At 41.4% G+C, this 20831-nt stretch overlaps 1 protein-coding gene and 1 long non-coding RNA gene across 10 annotated transcripts in view; one reads left to right on the forward strand and one right to left on the reverse strand.

Moving 5' to 3' along the window:
- The window catches only part of LOC309528125, a 108003-nt gene extending 87215 nt beyond the window's left edge, over nucleotides 1-20788 (forward strand). The window contains exons 2-5 of one of the 2 annotated variants that reach the window (XR_014217538.1): nucleotides 16527-16679; nucleotides 19251-19482; nucleotides 19957-20136; nucleotides 20462-20788. This is a non-coding gene — a long non-coding RNA (uncharacterized lncRNA). The remainder of the gene's footprint in view (nucleotides 1-16526; nucleotides 16680-19250; nucleotides 19483-19956; nucleotides 20137-20461) is intronic. The other variant, XR_014217539.1, reaches the window with a different exon arrangement.
- ESR1 (estrogen receptor 1) overlaps nucleotides 1-20831 on the reverse strand; it is a 197848-nt gene that overhangs the window by 70279 nt on the left and 106738 nt on the right. For all 8 annotated transcript variants that reach the window (XM_082215236.1, XM_082215239.1, XM_082215237.1 and 5 more), the window contains one exon: nucleotides 174-290. In XM_082215236.1, coding sequence (XP_082071362.1) covers nucleotides 174-290 — 117 coding nt within the window. The remainder of the gene's footprint in view (nucleotides 1-173; nucleotides 291-20831) is intronic.

Genomic DNA, 20831 nt, shown 5'->3' on the forward strand with positions numbered 1-20831 from the left:
ATTAGTAGTCTTGACCATGATTTATGGAAGTAAATGAATTCTAAAATCCTAGTCTTTGTTTTCTCTTTAAAACTTCAATTTCATAAAATTAATTGCCACTCTCCTTAAGAACTTTGTATTATACAATTGAGATGAATTAATTAAGAAATATTTGTACATGGTTGGATACATACCACCTTTCATCATTCCAACTTCATAACATTTTCGGAGCCTGCAAGCCTGGCAACTTTTCCTCCTGTTCTTGTCAATAGTGCACTGGTTAGTAGCAGGACACATGTAATCATTGTGACCTGTAAAAATCATAGGGAAATGACATTAAAGTGACAATTTTCACAGGTACCCCTAAAACACAATGCTTTCATAAGCTTCTATAATGTTTTACTTTACATTTCTTGCTGGTTGGTTGGCATGAGGGACATTGCCTTTTCAATAGTGGCCCCACATTTCTCTCCCCACAGAAGACCTTATCATTACTTTGAAGTTGAAAACATTTCTATTTAAAAACAACAACCCAGTCTATGTTTAATTAATTTGTCGTGCTGGAAAAACATTTAACTGCGGCAGACAGTATTTTGTATCAAATTGTGCTGGGGGGAAATGAAACTGCTGCTGATTTTTATATTTGAAATCTTATTTTACAGTAGTGCTGCCTTTTGAGTTTTTATATATTTTTATATTTTTCTGTAAGGTGGCGTGTCCTGAAAGGCAAGGTAGATATGCATCGGATAAATACATAAAATAAACTCCTGTCACTTGCTCTTGACCTACTTCTTGATCTAACAAAGGAGTATAGCTTTCATCATGTGTATACTGGATGTGTACTAGTGTTCCCTTGAGAATTTTGTATTTCCTATTTGAAATAAAAACAAAAATCCTATGGTACTGAAGCCTTGATGTGTATTGAAAATACAGAGCTGATCCTAGCCAGTCCTCCTTCTACACACAGCTAAACAGGACAAGGTACAGCACACAATGAAACAATTTTATTACAGAACTGTTTGTTCTTCATTCAGGTCAGGGATCTGAAAGTGAGCTTGTTGGAGGCCTTGGTCTCATCAGACCCAGTCCTCTATCATTCATTATATGTTAGCAAAGGTAAAGTGTGTGTTTTTTTAAGAAGCTACTATCAGATTATACCAAGAACAAGTCTGTTGACTTGTACTAAATAAACAAAATAAATAAAATTCCTCCTATTAAGCAGAAGACACTATATAATTTAGTGACAGACCACGTAACACCTAAAAAAAGTATTGTTCAGAATTATAATTTATTTTATTTTATTTATAAACTAGTCACCTAAGGAATTAGAAATGTCTTGACATTTTACTTCTTCAGTTTGTACTGTATCAAAATATATTTACTACATTAGAGTCCACAGAAAATAAAGACTGACTATTCTGTGTTAGCCATACTTACAGTAGACAGCTGAAACCAATGGGTCTATTTTGAGTGTGACTTAGTTGGATATCACCTACTGTTTTAGTAACTTTGCTGCAACTTAAATCCATTAGTTTCAGTGGGTCTACTCTGAGCATGACTTTATGTGGTATAATTAATTTAAAATTGCAGCAGTCACTAAATTTCACTACCAATTCATAAGCCACATACTATCATAAACAAATTTGGGGAGCAATTCTATAGTCCCCGGGCAGAGAAATTTGTGGGTTTTCATCTTGTAGCCACACAGGTTAAACACCCTACAGAGGCATCACAGGAACTTTGACTTGCTTTCGAACTGCTAGGTTGGCAGGAGCAGGGACCAAGCAACGGGAGCTCACCCCGTTGCGGGGATTCGAACCACCAACCTCCTGATCAGCAAGTCCTAGGCTCTGTGGTTTAGCCCACAGCGCCACCCGCATCCCTGATCTCTGGTACTTATACCTATATAATTGTTTACAGTAAGAATGTCACAGTTTACTACTCCAGTTATAATATTCTTCCTAACAGATATTATATTTATTTATTAGATTTACATACCAACTTTTTGCCAAGGCACCCAAGGCAGTTTTAAAATTTTAAAATAAGAATTACTAATCATAAAAGAGGGACGCGGGTGGCGCTGTGGGTGAAACCACAGAGCCTAGGGCCTGCCAATCAGAAGGTCAGCGGTTCAAATCCCCGCAACGGGGTGAGCTCCCGTTGCTCGGTCCCTGCTCCTGCCAACCTAGCAGTTCAAAAGCATGAAGTGCAAGTAGATAAATAGCTACCACTCCGACGGGAAGGTAAATAGCCTTTCTGTGCACTGCTCTGGTTCACCAGAAGTGGCTTAGTCATGCTGGCCACATGACCCGGAAGCTGTACACCGGCTCCCTTGGCCAATAAAGCGAGATGAGCGCCGCAACCCCAGAGTCCGCCACGACTGGACCTAATGGTCAGGGGTCCCTTTACCTTTACCTTTCATCATAAAACACCTAAAACCCAGGGAATGGAGTCACATCCTCTGCAACAACACATGCTTCTATTCTCTTTCATAAGGTAACGACCACTGTATAGATTAGGAAATGTCAGAGTATGTCTGAAGCACTTTTTCTCATAATCAGAATGTCCTGTGTACATGAAACTCTAGATTACAAAAATAAATCCCACTGGTCACAATAAAACCTCGTTTCCACATAAAGGACTTAGAGCTATCATATGTCTAGTCTTATGTCTAGCATCAGATTTGTTATACAATTCTGCAGGATGTCAAAGACACAAATACATGACCTTAAATGTGATTGAACAGAACAGGATACCTGAGACAGATTGATTTGAGAGGAGAAGTCGTAGTAATCAAAGCATAGCTACAAACGAAAGGAAAGCTCCTGACTTTAAGCTAAAGCTTTATTCTGTGTGACCAGTAAATATATTCTGTTGCTCATACTGGCCAAAAGCTATTAGAGTGGTGCCTTGGGTTAAGAACTGAATTCGTTCTGGAGGTCCGTTCTTAACCTGAAACTGTTCTTAACCTGAAGCACCACTTTAGCTAATGGGGCCTGCCTCCGTGCTGCCACCGCACAATTTCTGTTCTCATCCTGAAGCAAAGTTCTTAACCAAGAGGTACTATTTCTGGGTTAGCGGAGTCTGTAACCCTAGGTACCACTGTACATGGCTTTGTTTTATAACAATTTTTCTTTAAGTATTAAATTGCTAAACTTAATTGCCATTGCTAAATAAGAGACACAGTAGACAAAATGTACAACCAAACATCCACTCAGAAGTAAGCTCTTCTGAATTCAATGGGGCTTACTTCCAGTGAAGTGGGTTAGGATTAAAGATTAAGTGAATACTCATTAACAACTGGCTTTGGGTAGTTTACTCAAAACTCAAAATAATAAAATACTAACAGTAAGTATTTACTGTTTATGGAGATGAGTGAGGAAACCCCCTCCCTGAAATCCAAAGCAAAACAAAAAAGTTTCTATCAAAATAAATACGGAACAAAGTCGAAATAATTACTGTAAGTATTTTATCTTATATTATGAAAAGCAGAACATGTCAGGGTTAACATTATATGAGTGAAGGTTGTACACCACCCAAAATTGACAAGCAAATGATACTGACCAAAGCTATGGCTTATATAAATAGTTTTAAATAATTTGGTGTGCCTAAAGTAGACATACCAAGCATATTTACTCAGATGTAAGTCCCACTGAGCTCAAGGGGACTTACTGTGCAGTAAGTGTGTGTTTAGAATTACAGACCTAGTGCATTTGTATCTCAGTAGATAAGTCTTGGCAATTCTGACAAAGCTGACTTCAATCACTCTTCTAAGCCTTACTCTCCATTTACATCCTATCTGGAGGCTGGGCAAGTCTATTATCACATGGTCACAACAATTTAATAATTGCCTTGCTGGATCAGACAAAGTAGTCAAATGTATCAGTTTCAGTTTCAGTGCAATTATCACAGATAATATTGACTGATTGGACTATCTTTCATGAATGTGTGTCTATTACCTGTCTAAAGGCACTAAAACTAGTAGTTCTCTCTACTACATTGTCTCTAAAATGAGGGTGGGGGCTGTCCTATCCATATGAAATTTGTCATTTCTGGTGCCAGGGGTGGCTGGAAGGAAGTAGAAAGCATTTCATTCCATGTATATGAAATACACCATATGTATTCATGCTTCTTGCAAGACAACACATTTTGGAAGAGATACATAGGAAGCCAGAGGGTTATTTTCATCTGCCAACCATTAGAAAGTCCTCATTTCTAAGTGGATTTCATGAAGTAATGAAACAAGATATAATCCGGGGATCTCATCAACAATACACCATCTAAGATTCAGTTTCAAAAGGGAATTCTAAATTTTCAGTTCATGCTGAGGGGTTGTTTTTTTTTGCTACAATGAGTCCATCTCACATGTGTTTTATTGTAATTTATTTCACATATGTTTTCATCTGTTATGACATACAGTGGTGCCTCGCAAGATGAAATTAATTCGTTCCGTGAGTTTTGTCGTCTTGCGATTTTTTTCGTCTTGCGAAGCACGGTGTCGGGAAAGTTTTGGAAAAGTTTCAAAAATCACCAAAGTCTTTAAAAACCTCAAAAAAGTTAACACACCGCGTTCTATGAGTTGCTCCTCGACGTCAAGTCGCAACTGTATTAACGGTGTTAAGAAAAAGGAAACAAACTTGCAAGACGTTTCCGTCTTGCAAAGCAAGCCCATAGGGAAAATCGTCTTGCGAAGCAACTCAAAAAACCAAAAACCCTTTTGTCTAGCGAGTTTTTTGTCTTGCGAGGCATTCGTCTTGCGAGGTACCACTGTATTGTATTCCTTGTTCCATCAATAGAATCCACTGTCTCCTAACACTCATGAGTCTCCAGTTATTTTGACTGTGGTGTTATCAGCTTGGAGGGGTGGGTTGGAAGGAAGCAAGATCCTTCTAACCCCTGGATCCAGCAAGTGTTGAAATATAAGCTAGTCGAGCTTCCTGTGTTGAGGTGATAGCCTGGGTGATGGGACATTAAGAGAACAAAGGAAAGGGGGCTTTGTGCAAGACGACAAATGCATAGAGTCCCTCTCTCAACTCAGAGATAGTTAGAACAACAAAGACTGAGGTTAGAGTTGAGAGTTTGCAGTGAAGTGACCTAGAAGTAAAGCAACAAGCTGGAGAAAATATCACAGCAAAGTTTTAGTTTTGTTTGCATCCAAGGGCATGGCTAAGGGAGAAACAAGACCCTAGTTGGGGTCTGATGCTGTGAACCTCTCCATCACAGGTTCAGGTTGTAGATATGTGTATATATGTGCACAGGTATATATGTAAATAAACCATATTATCATAAAGACATCACAGTCTCCACTATGCCTCATTTCCAAAAAGAAATATTAACCCTGGGTAAGTGCCTGGAACTCCCGGAATCTCATACCACTTGGAGACTGAGGGGGTGTGCAACAGTATTTTTGTCCAGTCCTTGCCCCAATATCATTTTTCTAGATTATAATCACTATTTCACACCACATATTAAATGTGTACCAATTTACATTTACTTTCACTGAATATCATTTGCCATTTGTTGCCCTTTCAGCTTGGAGAGGTATTTCTGAATTCTTCACAATCTGCTTTGATTTCATCAACTTTATGTTCTGTGGCAGGCTTCCTCAACCTTGGCCCTCCTGATGTTTTTGGCCTACAACACCCATGATCCCTAGCTAGCAGGACTAGTGGTCAGGGATGATGGGAATTGTAGTCCCATCTGGAGGGCTGAGGTTGAGGCAGCCTGTTCTGTGGTATCAGCAATAACGCCAACTCATATTTTTTTAAAAAAATAGATATTTAGATTTAGGTATATAATCTTTCCAGAGAGATCCATTAAGAGTCTTATGCTTCTTTTGTTCCCTCATTGTATATCTTTTCCCATTTCAGACAGATAATAAAAACGGAGTATTCCTTTTCCAGATGACACTTACACATGACATCCTATTCCTACACCCCCGCCAAATGGCTGAACCGATCAACTGTGCAGATTCCAATCTATGAAAAGTGTGGCACAGAGCTATGCTATCTTCCCTTACTCTCTCCATCTGATAAATCACAATTGTTTTTTAGTGCTTGGCATGTGATCAAACCAACAGCTGTACTAGAATAAAAAACAAAATCAATCACTCACCACCATCTCCCTGTTATCACCCATGAGACAATGAGCATTTTGGGGAACACATCTTTCAGGATGAAAAAATAAGTTACGTAGCTGCAGAGCCATTTGGAAAAAGTATTTGTCTGCTTTTTCTAAAAACTGCAAGTGATACATTTGACACCACCACTATCAAATATCCTGCATGCAAAAAAATGGGCAGAAATGCCTAAAATATAGCATCATCTATAAAAGGTTCTCAGAGAAATAGCTGGTACCCCAATAATGAAATTAATGGAGATTTGCATGTACTGCACTGACACTGGCTAGACTGTTTTGGCTTGAGGGTAAGAGTCACCCTTGGCCAACCCTTCCAGGAGCATCCAGGGATTTGACCAGAGGAGGATGTGGCCAAAAGTAGTTGTGGCCGCCCCACACTCTTGCATACACACACACACACACACACACACACACACACACACACACACACAGGAAGACTTGCAGACAGACATAAACAAAGTCACACAGTCTGCTCTCCTCAGCTGATTTGTGCAGATGAGCTGTGGAAGCGAGTTATACCCTTCTTCCTTTTAATCATTACCACCCCCTCTCCTCTCATCAAATTATCATTCTGGTGCTCATTTGCATCCCCATCAGCGTGTTGCCCTCAAATCACCCTAGCATTCTATCAGCTTTTTTCCTATCTTTTTGTCACTGCCACCAGAATTGGTGGTTTTTTTATACAACCCAAAAATATTGCTGCCGAGGTGCTGAGAGATAAGACCCCCAAACTGGGGATTAGGCTCCCCTGCATTAGAGTTTTAATTAAAACAATATAAGCATCATGAATAAAGAAGCTTGCAGAAATGCAAAGGTTACATGAGGTATCATTGTGCAATGGAACACTGCAGAACTTTGCACTGTGCACTTATTTGCTTTCTTACTAACTTACTATATTTATTATATAAAGTCAACCAGTAACATAGGGCAGCTTTCATCTTATGATAGACTGGAGGGCAAAACATCTGCACTAAGAAAGGTTGCACAAGGAGAGGGCTGCTTACCCCTTCCTTCTACCTGAAGCCTCTCTGCCCCCCAAAAGTCTCCCCATATAATATGAGCCATGTCAGTGGGAGAGAGAATCTTGAACAACTGGGTAGAGGAAGCTTGTGTGAGCAGGACCATCATGTGCACTGCCACCCAATTCTTGACAATTCCGTTCTCCCATTGCAGCCTCTCACAACATAACACATTAAGGAGGGGCTCTTGACCAACCAGAGTGGTGATGTTGCTTTGCGAGTGTAAGGTTGCAGGGGGTGTGGAACATGAGAGTGATCTGTTGTGTGAACAACTTTCTCTTTTTAGAGCTAAGCCATGGTGACCAACTCCATATGTTTTTGGGCTACAACCCCCATCACTTCTACCATTGGCCATCCGGGCTGAGGCTGGAGTCCACAACAACTGGAGGGCACGACTTTGTCGCTCTGTTCTGAAAGGCAAACCTCTTAGGCCTCAGGCCCAGGCAACATATTGTGGAGAGATATGTGAACGCTGTTGAACAACATCTCCTCGTGTGAAATCCTATGCACACAGCAACAAATGAAGAGTGTGTGTGTGTAAATACTAACACAATAACATCACATTTTCTTTTCAACTACTTGCATTGGAGGGTGGGAGGAAATATGAATTGCCCGCAGCTATGCAACTGTCCATCAGCTGAGCTGCGTTTTGGTGGAAGAATCTCAGCTGGGGCTTCTGACTACAAGTGTGACTGTTTTCCCCTCCTTCTCTCAGAGCAGAGTCAGCCCATCCATGATGCAGGGTGAGACAACTGCCTCAGGTGGTGGAAACTGAGGAGGTGGCACTCCCATGAGTGTCCCCACTGCCCTACCACCACAGAAGCAATTCAGGGAAGGGAGGCTTCAGCAGCAGCAGGGAGGCACAACGTTCTACTGCCCAGGTTTTCCGCTGGTCTCCCCCACCCCAGTGGAAAAGGGACCAGCAGCAATGCTCTGTGGAATGCCTCCCCTCTCACTGGGTCGGTGAGAGGCATTCCCTTGTCCAGCTTTGCCACCAGGTGGGCAGGGAACTTTGAAAAACGTTTCTTGTAGAACCCATAGGCGCCGACTCCATGGGGCCTGAGGGGGCCCGAGCCCCCTCAAAAATTCGTTTGGGGGGCTCTGCCCCCCCCAATAATCTCGGGCGCTCCTCCAGCAGAGCGCCGCCACCGAGAAACATTGCAGCACCACAGACAACTACCTCTTCCTCCCCGCACCCACCCAGTACTTTCCGTTTCCTATAACTCATCAACAGACCAATGGGTGTTTCTTCTCCCTTCCGACGACGAATTTACTAAACAGTATGTAGTTAGCTGCTAATAGCAAGAACTTGCTCACTAACAGCCCAAATTAAACTCACTAACACCCCATCCTAAACAGGTTTACTCGAAAGAAAAACGAAGGGGGCTTAACTTAATCTCAGCGTTAAATCCCTCCGATGCAAATGGCAGAGTTTTAACCACTTGCCCATTAAAACCAGTAGGGCTGAATATGGACTGGATCGTGTCCAGCGTTTAAATGCACAGCCCTCGTCCATTACTGTATACGGATCTAGCGAGGTTTAACTTCAAAAGAAACGCCAACAAGTGATTCTGCTTCCCCAGCTGGGTGAATCGGGTTGGGTACCATCACACGAACATCTCGATCTGTACAATGCAGTTCAGTCGAAGCGTTGGATTTACGCGCCTGACACCCCGATCCGGTTCATATTTATTTCGAAGCGCTGAAATACGCCTGATTTGCCTCCACAACACACTTCAATTCAGCTTCCGACCTCCTTTGCCTATGGAGAACTGCATGGGGTGTTTTACTAAGTCCATCTCTGGACGGTCAGCAGGAAAGCTAGACAGACGGACGGCTCTAGTACAGTACATTGGGAATCTCTTAGAGTGGCTGGGGTAACCCAGTCAGATGGGCGGAATACAAAGAATTTAATAAAAATAATAATAATAATCTACTGGCAGATTTCTGAGCGACCACCAAGGCTATTCCCACTTATTTAACAAATGCAACAAATCCCCCCTCCCCTAAAAAACCAAAACCAAAACACAAGGCTACTAAAACAAAGAAAGCTTGGGGGGAAACCAGGAATGGAGTTTTGTGTGGAAGGATTGGGAGCTCAGTCACTGCTGCGGAAAACCAACGTCCTGGCTGAGATGTCTTCTTCTACATCCTGGACCTGACTCCCTCCCATGCCGGCTCCCTTCCTAAGCCACTATTTTGCCTTTTTCTCCAGCTGATGGCTTGGAAGCGGTCTAATAAAAAGAAATAGGTCCCGCAGATGAAAAATCTGCCCACCCCTGCTCTGAGCTCGCCCAATCCCAGCCGGTCATGACCTCCTTGGCTATCCCTTCCTCCAAGCTGCAATTCTCCTTGCGTCGACAGAGACGCTTTTCTTCCGCTTAAGGGTACCAGAAGGACAATCAAGACGAAGCTCGCACCGTTCCATTGATGCCAATGATGATATACAGTATACACACGTACCCTACACATGCAGCTAATGCCTAGTCATTATAATGAAAGAGTGACTCAGCAGAGGAGTCAAGGCCAGCTAGGACTTAGGTCTCAATCAGCGCTGTAGAAATTGCGCGTCCTGCCAGGCACGTTGCATCTACCTCAGCGAATGCAAAACAATGACCTTCTGGCTCGGATGCACCAACAACGGGGGGGACGGGACACTTTATCGTTGGTGGTTTTTGGGAAACCAGAGCAGCAACAGTACCCAAAGCACACGATACAGGCTGCCATTCTCTAAGGCACTCAGCGGAGGGACTTCAATCCAGGACTGGTGGGGTTCAATTCTAGCATGTATCCAAACTGGCTTCCTTCGTATAATTTCTACCCCATCTTTCCACTCAGTATTGGCCCATAAGCCTCTTTAAGCGGGTCGGGGGAGGCTCATCCCGCTGGCAAAGCCGAGTGTCCTTGTTTTAAGCAAAGAAACAAATTATTGGGTTCGTGCCAAGTTGGCACCCAACGCAAACCATCCACCAGCTCCCAGTGAAGCGACTCGGATGGCAAGCACCTTTACTTGCGAGTCAGCTCCTACGTTTCAACAGAGCTTATTTCGAGGTAAAGTGCATTTTTATTTGTTGGCGTTGATCTATATGCAAGCTGCCTGAAAGCCAAATACACCGACTCAAGATGCTCGTGAATCGGGCCGACCGCTTCCCTGTGTGAACTGCTCTCCCCCGTGTGCCCACAGACAGATCAAGATAAACAAGCCTGTTAGGAGGCCTGATAGGCAACCCACGTTTTATCGGTCAGCGGTGGTTGGGCTGCAACTTCCACCATCGCTGGCCATTGGCCATGCGTGTGTACAAGCAGTGGGGAGCAGCAGCTAGAGTGTTGGACCAGGGTTCAAATACCCACTTGCCTCTGTAGCCCACTGAGTGACTTTGGGCCAGTCACTCACCCTCCGTCTAATCTACCTTTCAGGGTTGTCGTGGGGATTAAATGGGCAGGAAGAGAACCATGTACTATGTCTATTGAGCTCAGGCTTAGAGGAAAGAGAGAAGAAGAAGAAGAAGAAGAAGAAGAAGAGGAGGAGGAGGAGGAGGAGGAGGAATACAGGCTAGGTGTGAAGGGAGCTGGGGTCCAACAACATAGACGCCCCATTCTAGGGATTATAGGGAAAGAATTCCCCATCTGTCCACACGATTTTGCAAACTGCTTTGAGAGTTGTTGTTTGCAATCAAGTGGTGCATATTTTTTTTTAAGTAAACAAATATTTTCCAGAAAGAACACATGATAGGACCCCGGGGACTGTAGCCACATAGTGCAGTAGGAATAAAAACACCAAAAGGTAATCAAAGTTTCCTTCCAACTGTGGGCTGAACAGAATAAAACGCCATCTGTTTTTCCCACCCCCACCCCCCATCACAGCTACTGCCTTCTAATCACTCAAGGCACGATATCGCTGCAAATATTTCCGAGAGATTCACAGCTATCTCCTTGACCATTTTAAATTGGGCTGCACCCCCGCCTCCTCCCCACCTGCTTCCTCGCCAGCCAGCCAGCCAGCCGCGCGCCCTAGCCGGAGAGCCCCGGCCGTCCCCGTCGCGCAATCGGCTGGATCTCCCTTCAGCAGGCCGTGCTCACAACTCGGCCCAGGGACCCCCCAGCAGGGGATCTCTGGCCCAGCTGAAGAATCCAGCAACAAGCCCCCTCCTCCCCAATCGCTCCTCCGAAATACGCTCCAAACCCCCCAGATAGGCCGCCGGCCGCCAAGTCTCGTGGCGCCCTGAGCGAGGGTCTCTCCCCAACACCGCCACCTCGAACTGCGTTCTCCCGGCTACCCGAGCGAACCAGCGGCAGGACCCCGGTATGGGCCCCCCCCAATATTTTTTCTAAGTCGGCGCCCCTGGTAGAACCTCATGCCCTTCTCCATTGCAGGAGCGGCAAGAGGCAGGGGAACGCCTCTCAATGACTCACTGCTTTATAAGATAGAAGCTTTTGTGTACTCATATGCCTTTATAAAAGAAACATTTTAATCCCCTTCTTACAGTAACATAACAGATTATAGCAAATGGTGGCAATGATGCATAGCTTCTGCACGCTCTGTCCCAACTGAGCATACTGCTTTACTCCAGCCATTCTGCTTTAGAACAGATTTGGATAGGAATCAAACCAAAACAAACCTTAATATAACAGCAACACAAAATTAATAAATTTGAGGCTTCCAGCTATGCTGAAATAAACTAACAGAGCTTTCTCTCATTCATTCACTTCACTAAATTCTTTTCATCAAGCCAATCTTTTATATTGCTCTCTCTCACCTTGTGCCTCTACAAGCATAATTATAACTTGCACTTATTATAATGGAACCTTTATAACCGACTTCATCATGCTTTCAAACTCACAACAACCTTTACACCCAAATTCTTTTACATACACCAAATAATAAATTAAGGAAGCTTTAGAACTGACCTCATCCCCTAGAACCTGGATTTACTTCATTTGACTCAGCATAATTCATTTGTAATAATCATAATTTCAACATGTGTTAGATATTGCTGTAAAATTCTAAATATAAACAAACTGGGAAACAGAATTATTTCATTTTTAAGGAAACATGAATAGTATTGCAAAACTGGAGTCCAAATGATTGACTTCTGGGAGGTTTCAAACTTACTGTGGCAACTGTTGTAATTGTTGATATACAGAGGACAATAATGTAGTAAATTAATCCCATATCTATATGCATAACATTTAGTTATCTGTCTTTGATGTAGAGGTCAGAATTGCTAATAAATTGAATGCACTGTTTTTAGATCTAGGATATATCTAAAGATATTTCCCAAATAAAAGTAGAAATACAAGGACACATCTCACCCTTCCTTTGGCCATCTTGGAGGGCCTTAGTTTGGGAGTTTCCTTTTATATTTCTGCCACATTATACGCACCTACATTTTATCAGTGAAGTGGAACCCCATAACTTCTGCTCATGTTTCTTTTGACAGCAAGTATGGACAGGGTCGTGGTATTGACTACAGGGCGAGAAACTGAGCATGCTCTCTGCTTTGGAGCTCTTCAGTTCAGTTCCAATGTAGATTCTTCAAAACATACAAAAACGTGTGATTTCTAGACACAGGCTTTCTGACTCTCTTTTGGGTGTTAAATCACACATTCATAGTGTCTGATTCTTTGTTCACTATTTAGACCTCCCTTGTATTCTAGTGCTGTGAAGTATGATTTCAACTGTGGGCAGTAAAAGGGCACATACTTCCATTGCTGCAGCTGACCATGCTACCTTGCATTTTTGAGCATGCTCAGTTGCATTTTACAGACTTCCAGTGTGGCAGGCCCTGTTTTCAGAACAGAATCTCTGTTGGGATTCTATTTGTACTTTCCCAAAACAACTGAAAACATATTTGTTTCAACAACCTTTTTCAGTTAGCTTAAAAATGTATTTGCCTTAGGTGTTTATTTTATATTGTTTATAAACCCATCTTTATTGTTTTCAAAGCAACTTCTAGTTGTTTTTCTGTAAATTGGCTTGAGACTTATGTGGAAGATGATTCAAAATTTAATAAAGTAAATAATAATAGTAATATGTAAAAAGCTGCTATGGATGCTTTCAGTAATCACACAAATCAAGTGTTTTGCAAGGAAGAGGGCATGGATAGAGATAAAATCCAATACCCTTAACTTCTTCCAAATAGTTTCTGGGAGTGCTAATGACTTTTGTGCACAACCACAACAGCTGGATTAAGGCATTTGTCCAGAAATGCTTGCTTAGCAGAAAGAAAGGTCAGTATATTTTATTTAATCAGCCCAGCCCAAGGAAACACGGCATTTAACAAGGTGAGCACCAAAGATGAAGAGTAAGCAACAACATCTTCACTGCTGGAGAACTAAACACATCTTAATACAATATACAACCAAACGGAAGGAAACTTACTCTTTAAAATATGAGGAACACACACACAGTTCTTAAATAAACTATAGAAAATGCAATCAAACTTGTTAATGAATTCCTGTATCCCACTATAATTGCCCTTTGAAACTTTCCCCTTTAAATTTTACATTGCACTTATTAGCCTGGTATTTAGGTTTCGACTAATACAAGTAGGGGCCTGCAACCAAATGTTGCAGAGGATTTTGAATTATGTTTGTAGCAGATGTATTAGTAAAGAGATAAAAGAAGCATGGGCATTTATTTTCTGGAGTTTTGGGGTGGGTGTTGCCTTGGGGAGCATGCTGCTGTGCTCATGTTTTGCTTGTGAGGTCAGGATGCTGGGCTGCATGGGTCTTTCGCCTCCTCCGGTAGGGATCTTATTTTCTTATAGGTTGGAGCCTTCACTATAGGAACTTATTTTCCTTTTAAAAAATATGATTTTATGTATTCATTTACTTCTGGAGTTTCTATACTGCCTTTCTGTCAAGTCACCCAAGGCAAACACATTATATAACATGTCAAGTGCCAGAGTCCTCTCAGGCCTACTGGGAGCCAATAGTATGTGTGCTCCCTGGCCTGCCCATCTTCTGGCAGCATTGCAAGGGAATAGATTCATGATTTGAAAAGTTATTGGAGTTTGAGTGCTGCTGGAGGAGCAGACTTTACCTCGCCTTTAAGCTTGGTGCTATTGAGGGACATTTCTAGAAAAATAGGTGATGGTACTCATCATGAAGTGGTTACAGTAAGTCTTTAACTCTTTAACAAAACAAAACAAAATGTGTCAGTCCTGCGTACCCTTAAGTACCCCCTGAAAAAAACACTGGGCTCTTCCAAGCCCGGAAGAGCAGGAGGAGATTTCCAGACAGAGCTGGTCCTGAGGAGGATGTGGCTATCCTTGAGGTTCTGTCACAAGCATCAATAAGATGTACACGTACACACACACACACACACTCTCCTGCAAAACTCAGGGTTTCCCCATAGCTAACTTGTTTCCCCTGTAACTGAGTGTGCTTCTCAGAACAAAGTCAGCTATTTTCTTATTTCCACTGAATATTGGAAGGGAGTGAACAGACATGCATATCAATCAGCTCTTGTAAATTAAATGCAAACATAGTCAGCAATTGTCAATGATATATTTGTTAATTAAAATGTCTCGTGGAACGTCTGGTGTGAAACTGTCAAAGCGTCTGTGTTCAATGTCTTCTGAGTGAAAGGGATTATTCTAATGGAAGGGCTTATGAGACGTATCAGTGTAATTATTTCCACAAAAATGTAGTTGTTTCAGTTATTTATACTACATTTTCAGAAGTTGCAATATCATTTAATCTGCGTCAATCAAAAGACTTGAAATGTTGCACAGTTTTCAAGATGAAAACATGACCCCAGTAAGCAAACTTGCTAGCAAAAGCCTTAAAGATAACATAAATTAACTAAAGATAAGAATTGTAACGATTCAAACTCAAAAATGTATGAAGTTAGGCTATGCTGGGTTCAGAGGTCTGAGACCCTTAAAAATAAGAATTTGGGCTCAGCCTATGCTTGGTAGGCTTACTTCAGAGTTCCTTCCTTCCTTTTAGCTACATGCAGACTTATGTTCCTTCCTTCTAGAATTCCCCCCACCCCTGCCTGCCTACAATAAGTCCTGGGGTGGGCTTCTGCTTAGGTCAGAGCATTCTGAACTCTTGGCTTGGGTCAAGAAATGGGAATGTCATAAGCAGTACACACAGCTCAATCTCAGGTGAAGCAACTCATTTTAAGCTGAACAGGTCTTGGCCAAACAAAGTTGTGGTTGCACGTAGGGTTCTTTCATCTCTGTGTAAGAGGCTGATTTGGACATAACACTGAAAAAATACTGATGACCTACATGCACTGGAAACCGAGCTTCTATTAACTGCTACATATTCCATGTGGCAAACAAAAGGAATCTTAAACAAAATTTGGGAGAATGCCAAATATGCCAAATAACTTATCAGACACCAACATACAAATGGTTTTTTTTTAATATCGAAAGGTCAGCTTTTCATCAAAAAGGAAAAAAAGGATTGTAACAGCAAATGGATTCAAGATGGCAATCCATTAGTAACCCAAATATTGTATGCAATTCTCTCCTTAAGTTTCAGAATACTTTTTAAAAATACATCTGTTGTCAATGACAGGCAAAAAAGATTATCATCCCATTAAGATATGGGGTTCAAAAGAAAAAACAGGTGAAGATTAAAGAAAAGGAGATGAAGATGTTTATGTAAACCACTTAGAGGTTTTGAGAATTAGTATACAAATTGTGTTAAGTAAAAAGTTAACTCCTGCTGGACCCCATTGAAATCAATGGGGCAAGTTAATCAGGGCTAGCTTATGTTCCATTGATTAAACACATACTTGGGAGAATATTCTACAGGGGGATTTCTAATAAATATATATCTTATATTCATGAGATTATAAAGAAATTGGCTGGTGAAAATATACTTCTTCTGTTTAATAGTGCAGTATGGAGCCAAAAAGCCAACTTTAAATGTTCCTAGTTCATAACTGACAAATTGATCTTTACATTTAGCATCAGCTAAACCTATATTGACTAGAATGTATACTATTTAAAAACGGCTCTCTTCAAATCCTTCACACATCTAAGAAGATCCAATTCAGTGGGAAGATTGGGTTTTCATAAGGCACAGCTGCAGAACAACAAGAAAAGTTCTCAGATCCAGGGGAATTAAATCTATAAAAATACAAATTGAGTGACAGTAAGGATGAGCCCTTATTAGAGTCACCTGTGACTGATCCTATATACTATTCTCTAATTTGTTTGATTTTTAAAATGTTAAGATTTGTAGAATGGGCAACACAAATTCAGGCTGACAAGTGACTTTGTGATGCATGAGAAAGGTTTATCAGATGCATGAGAAAATATACTGGAAGAATTTATTGGGTTAGCTGCAAAGTTTCATCCTGTGTATCTGCTATTATGAACAAGCACAGAAAGACAGGGCTGAAGATGTTCTTTGTTCAACCATTAGGTACAGCAGGAGTTGGAAAACTGTGTGTGGCTTCATTAGCTAATCAGAGAAGACTGGCTGGGAAAAGAGCTGCATGAGGAAGTGGTGTCACATCTACTGGAGCCTAACTGAGGCACTACACACAGACACACCCATGCAACACAGACTGACAAGGTAAGAAAACAGCAGGGATGGGCAACCGATGTTGGACTGCAACTCCCATCCGCCACATGGCAATGGTTAATGATGATGGGAGTTGTAGTCCAACAGATGGAAAACTACAGATTGGCTTCTCCTTGCCTAAGGGCTCTGGGAAGAAGCTGAATGAGGAAAGGGTGTGGTTGGTGTTGCGTGGATCCAGGCTGGCTTTCTAGCACGCTGGACAGCTGTGCTGGTTATGCAAGAAAGCTGACAAACCTGGGCTTCCTAAGCGTTGGCTTATTGTATCTCCTGCTCTATAATCAGATCCAAGTACGTAATATTTTTATGTTCACTGAACTGGGACATCTGTATCCAATCCAAAAAGAAAGGTAAATGTGTTTAAGTATCTTTGGGATCTAATGTACAAAATGGCAACAAAAATACATTCTGAGACAGAACATGCTGAAGTCTACTGTTCCAGTCAGAATATAAAATTTACTATAAAATGGGCTCCTACACTGTCATTACAGAATAGAAAGCTTTTTGTTTTGACAACGTGAATTTTTTTTATGTCATGAGACAAAAAAATGAAATAGATAGATAGATAGTTTCATGCTGCAAAATCCTGTAAGGTTTTGAAAGCATTTTTTCCTCAGTGCACTCCAACCGCAAATGCGATTTTATTTTTCCATGTGGCTCAGAGTGAGAGAAACTTCAGCTACATAACTATTTATACTACAACAACATCAGCAGTAGTCAAGAGCCATTGTTTGAATGATATTTATGATATTTCCCCTTTCCCCTCTCGACTAACTTTTATGGAGAGGAGATTAAACTGAGTGATAAACTAGTACTTGAGTGCTTTTGTGTTCTAGACTCCTCCATGGAGATAGCAACTGAAGCCACTGCCAAACACACTTCAGAGAAATGCAGCGGAGTAAGGAGAAACAGAAATGGTGCTCTTAGACTAAGAAAAAAGTTGTATAGTTAGCTAGCCAGAGCAATAATGAGCAAAAAGGGTGAAAAAATACACAAATAATCTTATCCTCAAGTTAAGCACTGATAGTGGATAAGGATGCTTCTCAGCAGAGCATGGAGATTTGCTGGCAGAGGAAGATTATGAAAGTCTAGTAATCCCTTTGTGTTTGTGAGAGGCTAGCAGCAAGGCTAGCTGAAGCCACTTCAGCACCTAAGACCGAATGGCAGCCTCACAAAAAGATAGGAAGGAGGAGTGTGAGTTTTGTGTTAGTCTGGTAGAACTAGAGGCTAAAGTAAATCAACATGATGGGCAGAACAATCCAAAGTGAGGCTGGGTAGGAGCAGATCAATCTTGCATCTCAAGCTCTGCCAATAGAAGTCAGCAGCAGGTTTTCCCCCTTTAAAAAAGGGAAATGTTGACAGCTATGTTTGCTACACCAACTAATCTCAAGCATTCTGAAGTAATGTAAGTAACAAGGTGTACTTAAAAGCCATTGCAAATAGACAGCATGTGAACTACTGTACAAACAACACACAGAGAGGGGGGAGAGAGAGAGAGAGAGCAATAAAACAAGCACTTTATTCCAACCCTCAAACTTAGAATAAGAGGAGGTTTAGTTTCTAGCAGAAAAAGTCACTGACCTCTTTTGAAGCACTTACTGTCAGTAAATGGTGAATACCTCTCTCTCCATTTTAGTTTATTTTTTTATATATTTGGAGATCAGAATGACGGTTAATGAACCTTCAACCTAATTTCTAATTAGTGTGGAAGAGCATGCAGGTGCAAGGGCTACTCCTACTGTGTCTGTAGCTTCAAGATGACTCAAACCAGTGTATATTATTGTGAGGAGCATTGCAGAACCAGGCATGTATTGTCTTAACAATTTCTAACACCTGGGTTTTTACTTTTACTTTTTTTAAAAAAAGAATTCCTTCTGTTAGTGACCTTCAGTGGTCAAATGCCTATCAATTTCTAAGTGAAATGGGATCATCCAAAAATAATATAGCGCTTTCTACATATATTAGGTACTCAGGCGTACTTAAATGTTAGGCTATAAAACATACACACACAAAAACCATAAAACTATCTGACAGGAACCTATAAATTTACAAAATACTGATGAGAGAGAGGTACATGGAGATTTAAAAACATAAATAAATCAGGCAGACATTTGCATAATTTGCACATGCCTGCTCTACCCAACATCCACACACTGAATGTGGCCATCTACAAAGAGGTAGCTACAAGTCAGCAACTACTCACGAATAGGAACTCCATGTGGTCAGGATCACAATCTGATCAACTGTCCTGATTATTGCAGCTTCTTTGGGAGTGGTGTGATATGCAATATAAGGAGTGAGGCCATGATGTGCAGCCTTGCTCAGTTCTCCACACAGAGGCAAACACACGACTCCAAATCTATGGTTGAGAGCAGTCTAAGATGCAGAATTGTAACATGTCTGCTGAAAATAGTAAAGCCCTACTCAGGTGTTTCCCCTCGCGTAATTTTAATGAGAGCCAAGAGTAGTGGTGCACTCATTGAACCTGCCCCTAAAGACATCTGAGCAGCACTTACAATGACCACTCCTCTTAGGGAGATAATACTCTAAAATATTTTATTGCAGGCCCAACTTACATGTGTAGATATGGTGATATATGAGCATGAGCATGCACTGGAGATACAAACAAGCATAATGTAGCATACTGAAGGCTGTGACCAGAGGAGGAATGACAGCTGGGAGGAGCACAGACAGAAGAAACGCCATGATGCATCTGCAACAGCACAACCAGATGCCTTCATCTGCTCAACTGCAACAAAACATGTCTCTCCCCCACTGGTCTCCACAGCCATAGCAGGTGCTGTAACTCTTCAACAAGTCTGATTTCATCCCAAAAACGTACTCTTCCATTGTCGCCCAAGACTGACGGATGTCAACAATTTTATAACCACATCATAGGGCTTATCCAGAAGATTTTTCAATATCAAGAAAGCAGGATTCTTGAGGCTAACACATGTGAGAACCTGTTGCAGTGAGTTCATACCTTGCAGTTTGTAAACTGTATCAAAAAGCAACTGTATTTTATAGCACCGATTATTAAATATTAAATGCTTTAAGCTCTTTTGTGGTATTTTTAGCTGTGCTCTTTAAAGTTGACTGAAGGGATCTGAAAAAGGTTGATTGGCTTTTGTATGTTCTGTGTGTGCTCTGAGTTGCACCAGTGTAAGCTAGTTTTGTTTTTTTTACTTGACTCAATGTAGAACCCCAGTGTAATAATGCTAAGAGCTGCCCAAGCTAAAGTAGAATTAAATTATGCTGGTTCTCTTTACAGCACAAATATGTTCTGTCAAATGTTACATTATCTCCAGGATTTGGCAGCAGCCCCTGCAGATGTTGAGTCAGGAGTGGGTGCAGCTTGTTATGCCTTTGGGCCTTTACCTTTTCTCTACTGTCGACTTCCACCCCCACATGTTCATCTCTCCTTATTTAAAAAGGGAATGGACCCACTCAGGTGAACCTATTTTCCAGTTGGATTTGCATGTGCATGTTTCCCCCTCCCCTGCTCATTGATTGAGCAATCACTTCAACTAACTTGCTAACACAATGCCAGCAGAATGATTTGAAATCATTTAAAATCATGCCATTACAGGGTTTTCCTTCCTTAACATATACCACCATAGAACTGTGTTCAGACCTTAAGGGCCAGTCTGTATATTGCATGCAGACACATGTATGTATTTCTTCCTCCAACATTTTATTCTCTTAAATGAGACTGCAAGTTTTTAGCTCTGTTCCTTGCCTTCTGGCTATTTTTCTGACTCATCTTCCATTTGCAGGTTGAAAAGCAGCTTGATGAAGAAGACAGAAACAGTTAAGGAGCCTCTCTCCCATGCCTGCTATACTTTCACTGAAATCTCAGAAGATGCTTTTGAATAAATACAGAAATGATAAAATGTGGCTTACAATATAACATTTCACTTGTCCCTAACCCCAATTATTGTAAGTGTTTGGTGAAAAAAAGCTTAACATTTGTTCAGCAATCACCCAGGCTCTCTCTCTGTCTCTCTATGCCCCTGCCTTTGTCATAGTGACTTTCAGTTGGGATAATTCTCAAGGTTCAAGCTGTTTAAGACTTTGTAGATAATAAGCCTATTGAAAATGAACCATATACTCTGCAATCATTCTCTAGGGGCTCCTACAACTAGT

This window comes from Podarcis vaucheri, assembly GCF_965113315.1.
Source record: "Podarcis vaucheri genome assembly, chromosome: 3".
Lineage (NCBI taxonomy): Eukaryota > Metazoa > Chordata > Lepidosauria > Squamata > Lacertidae > Podarcis > Podarcis vaucheri.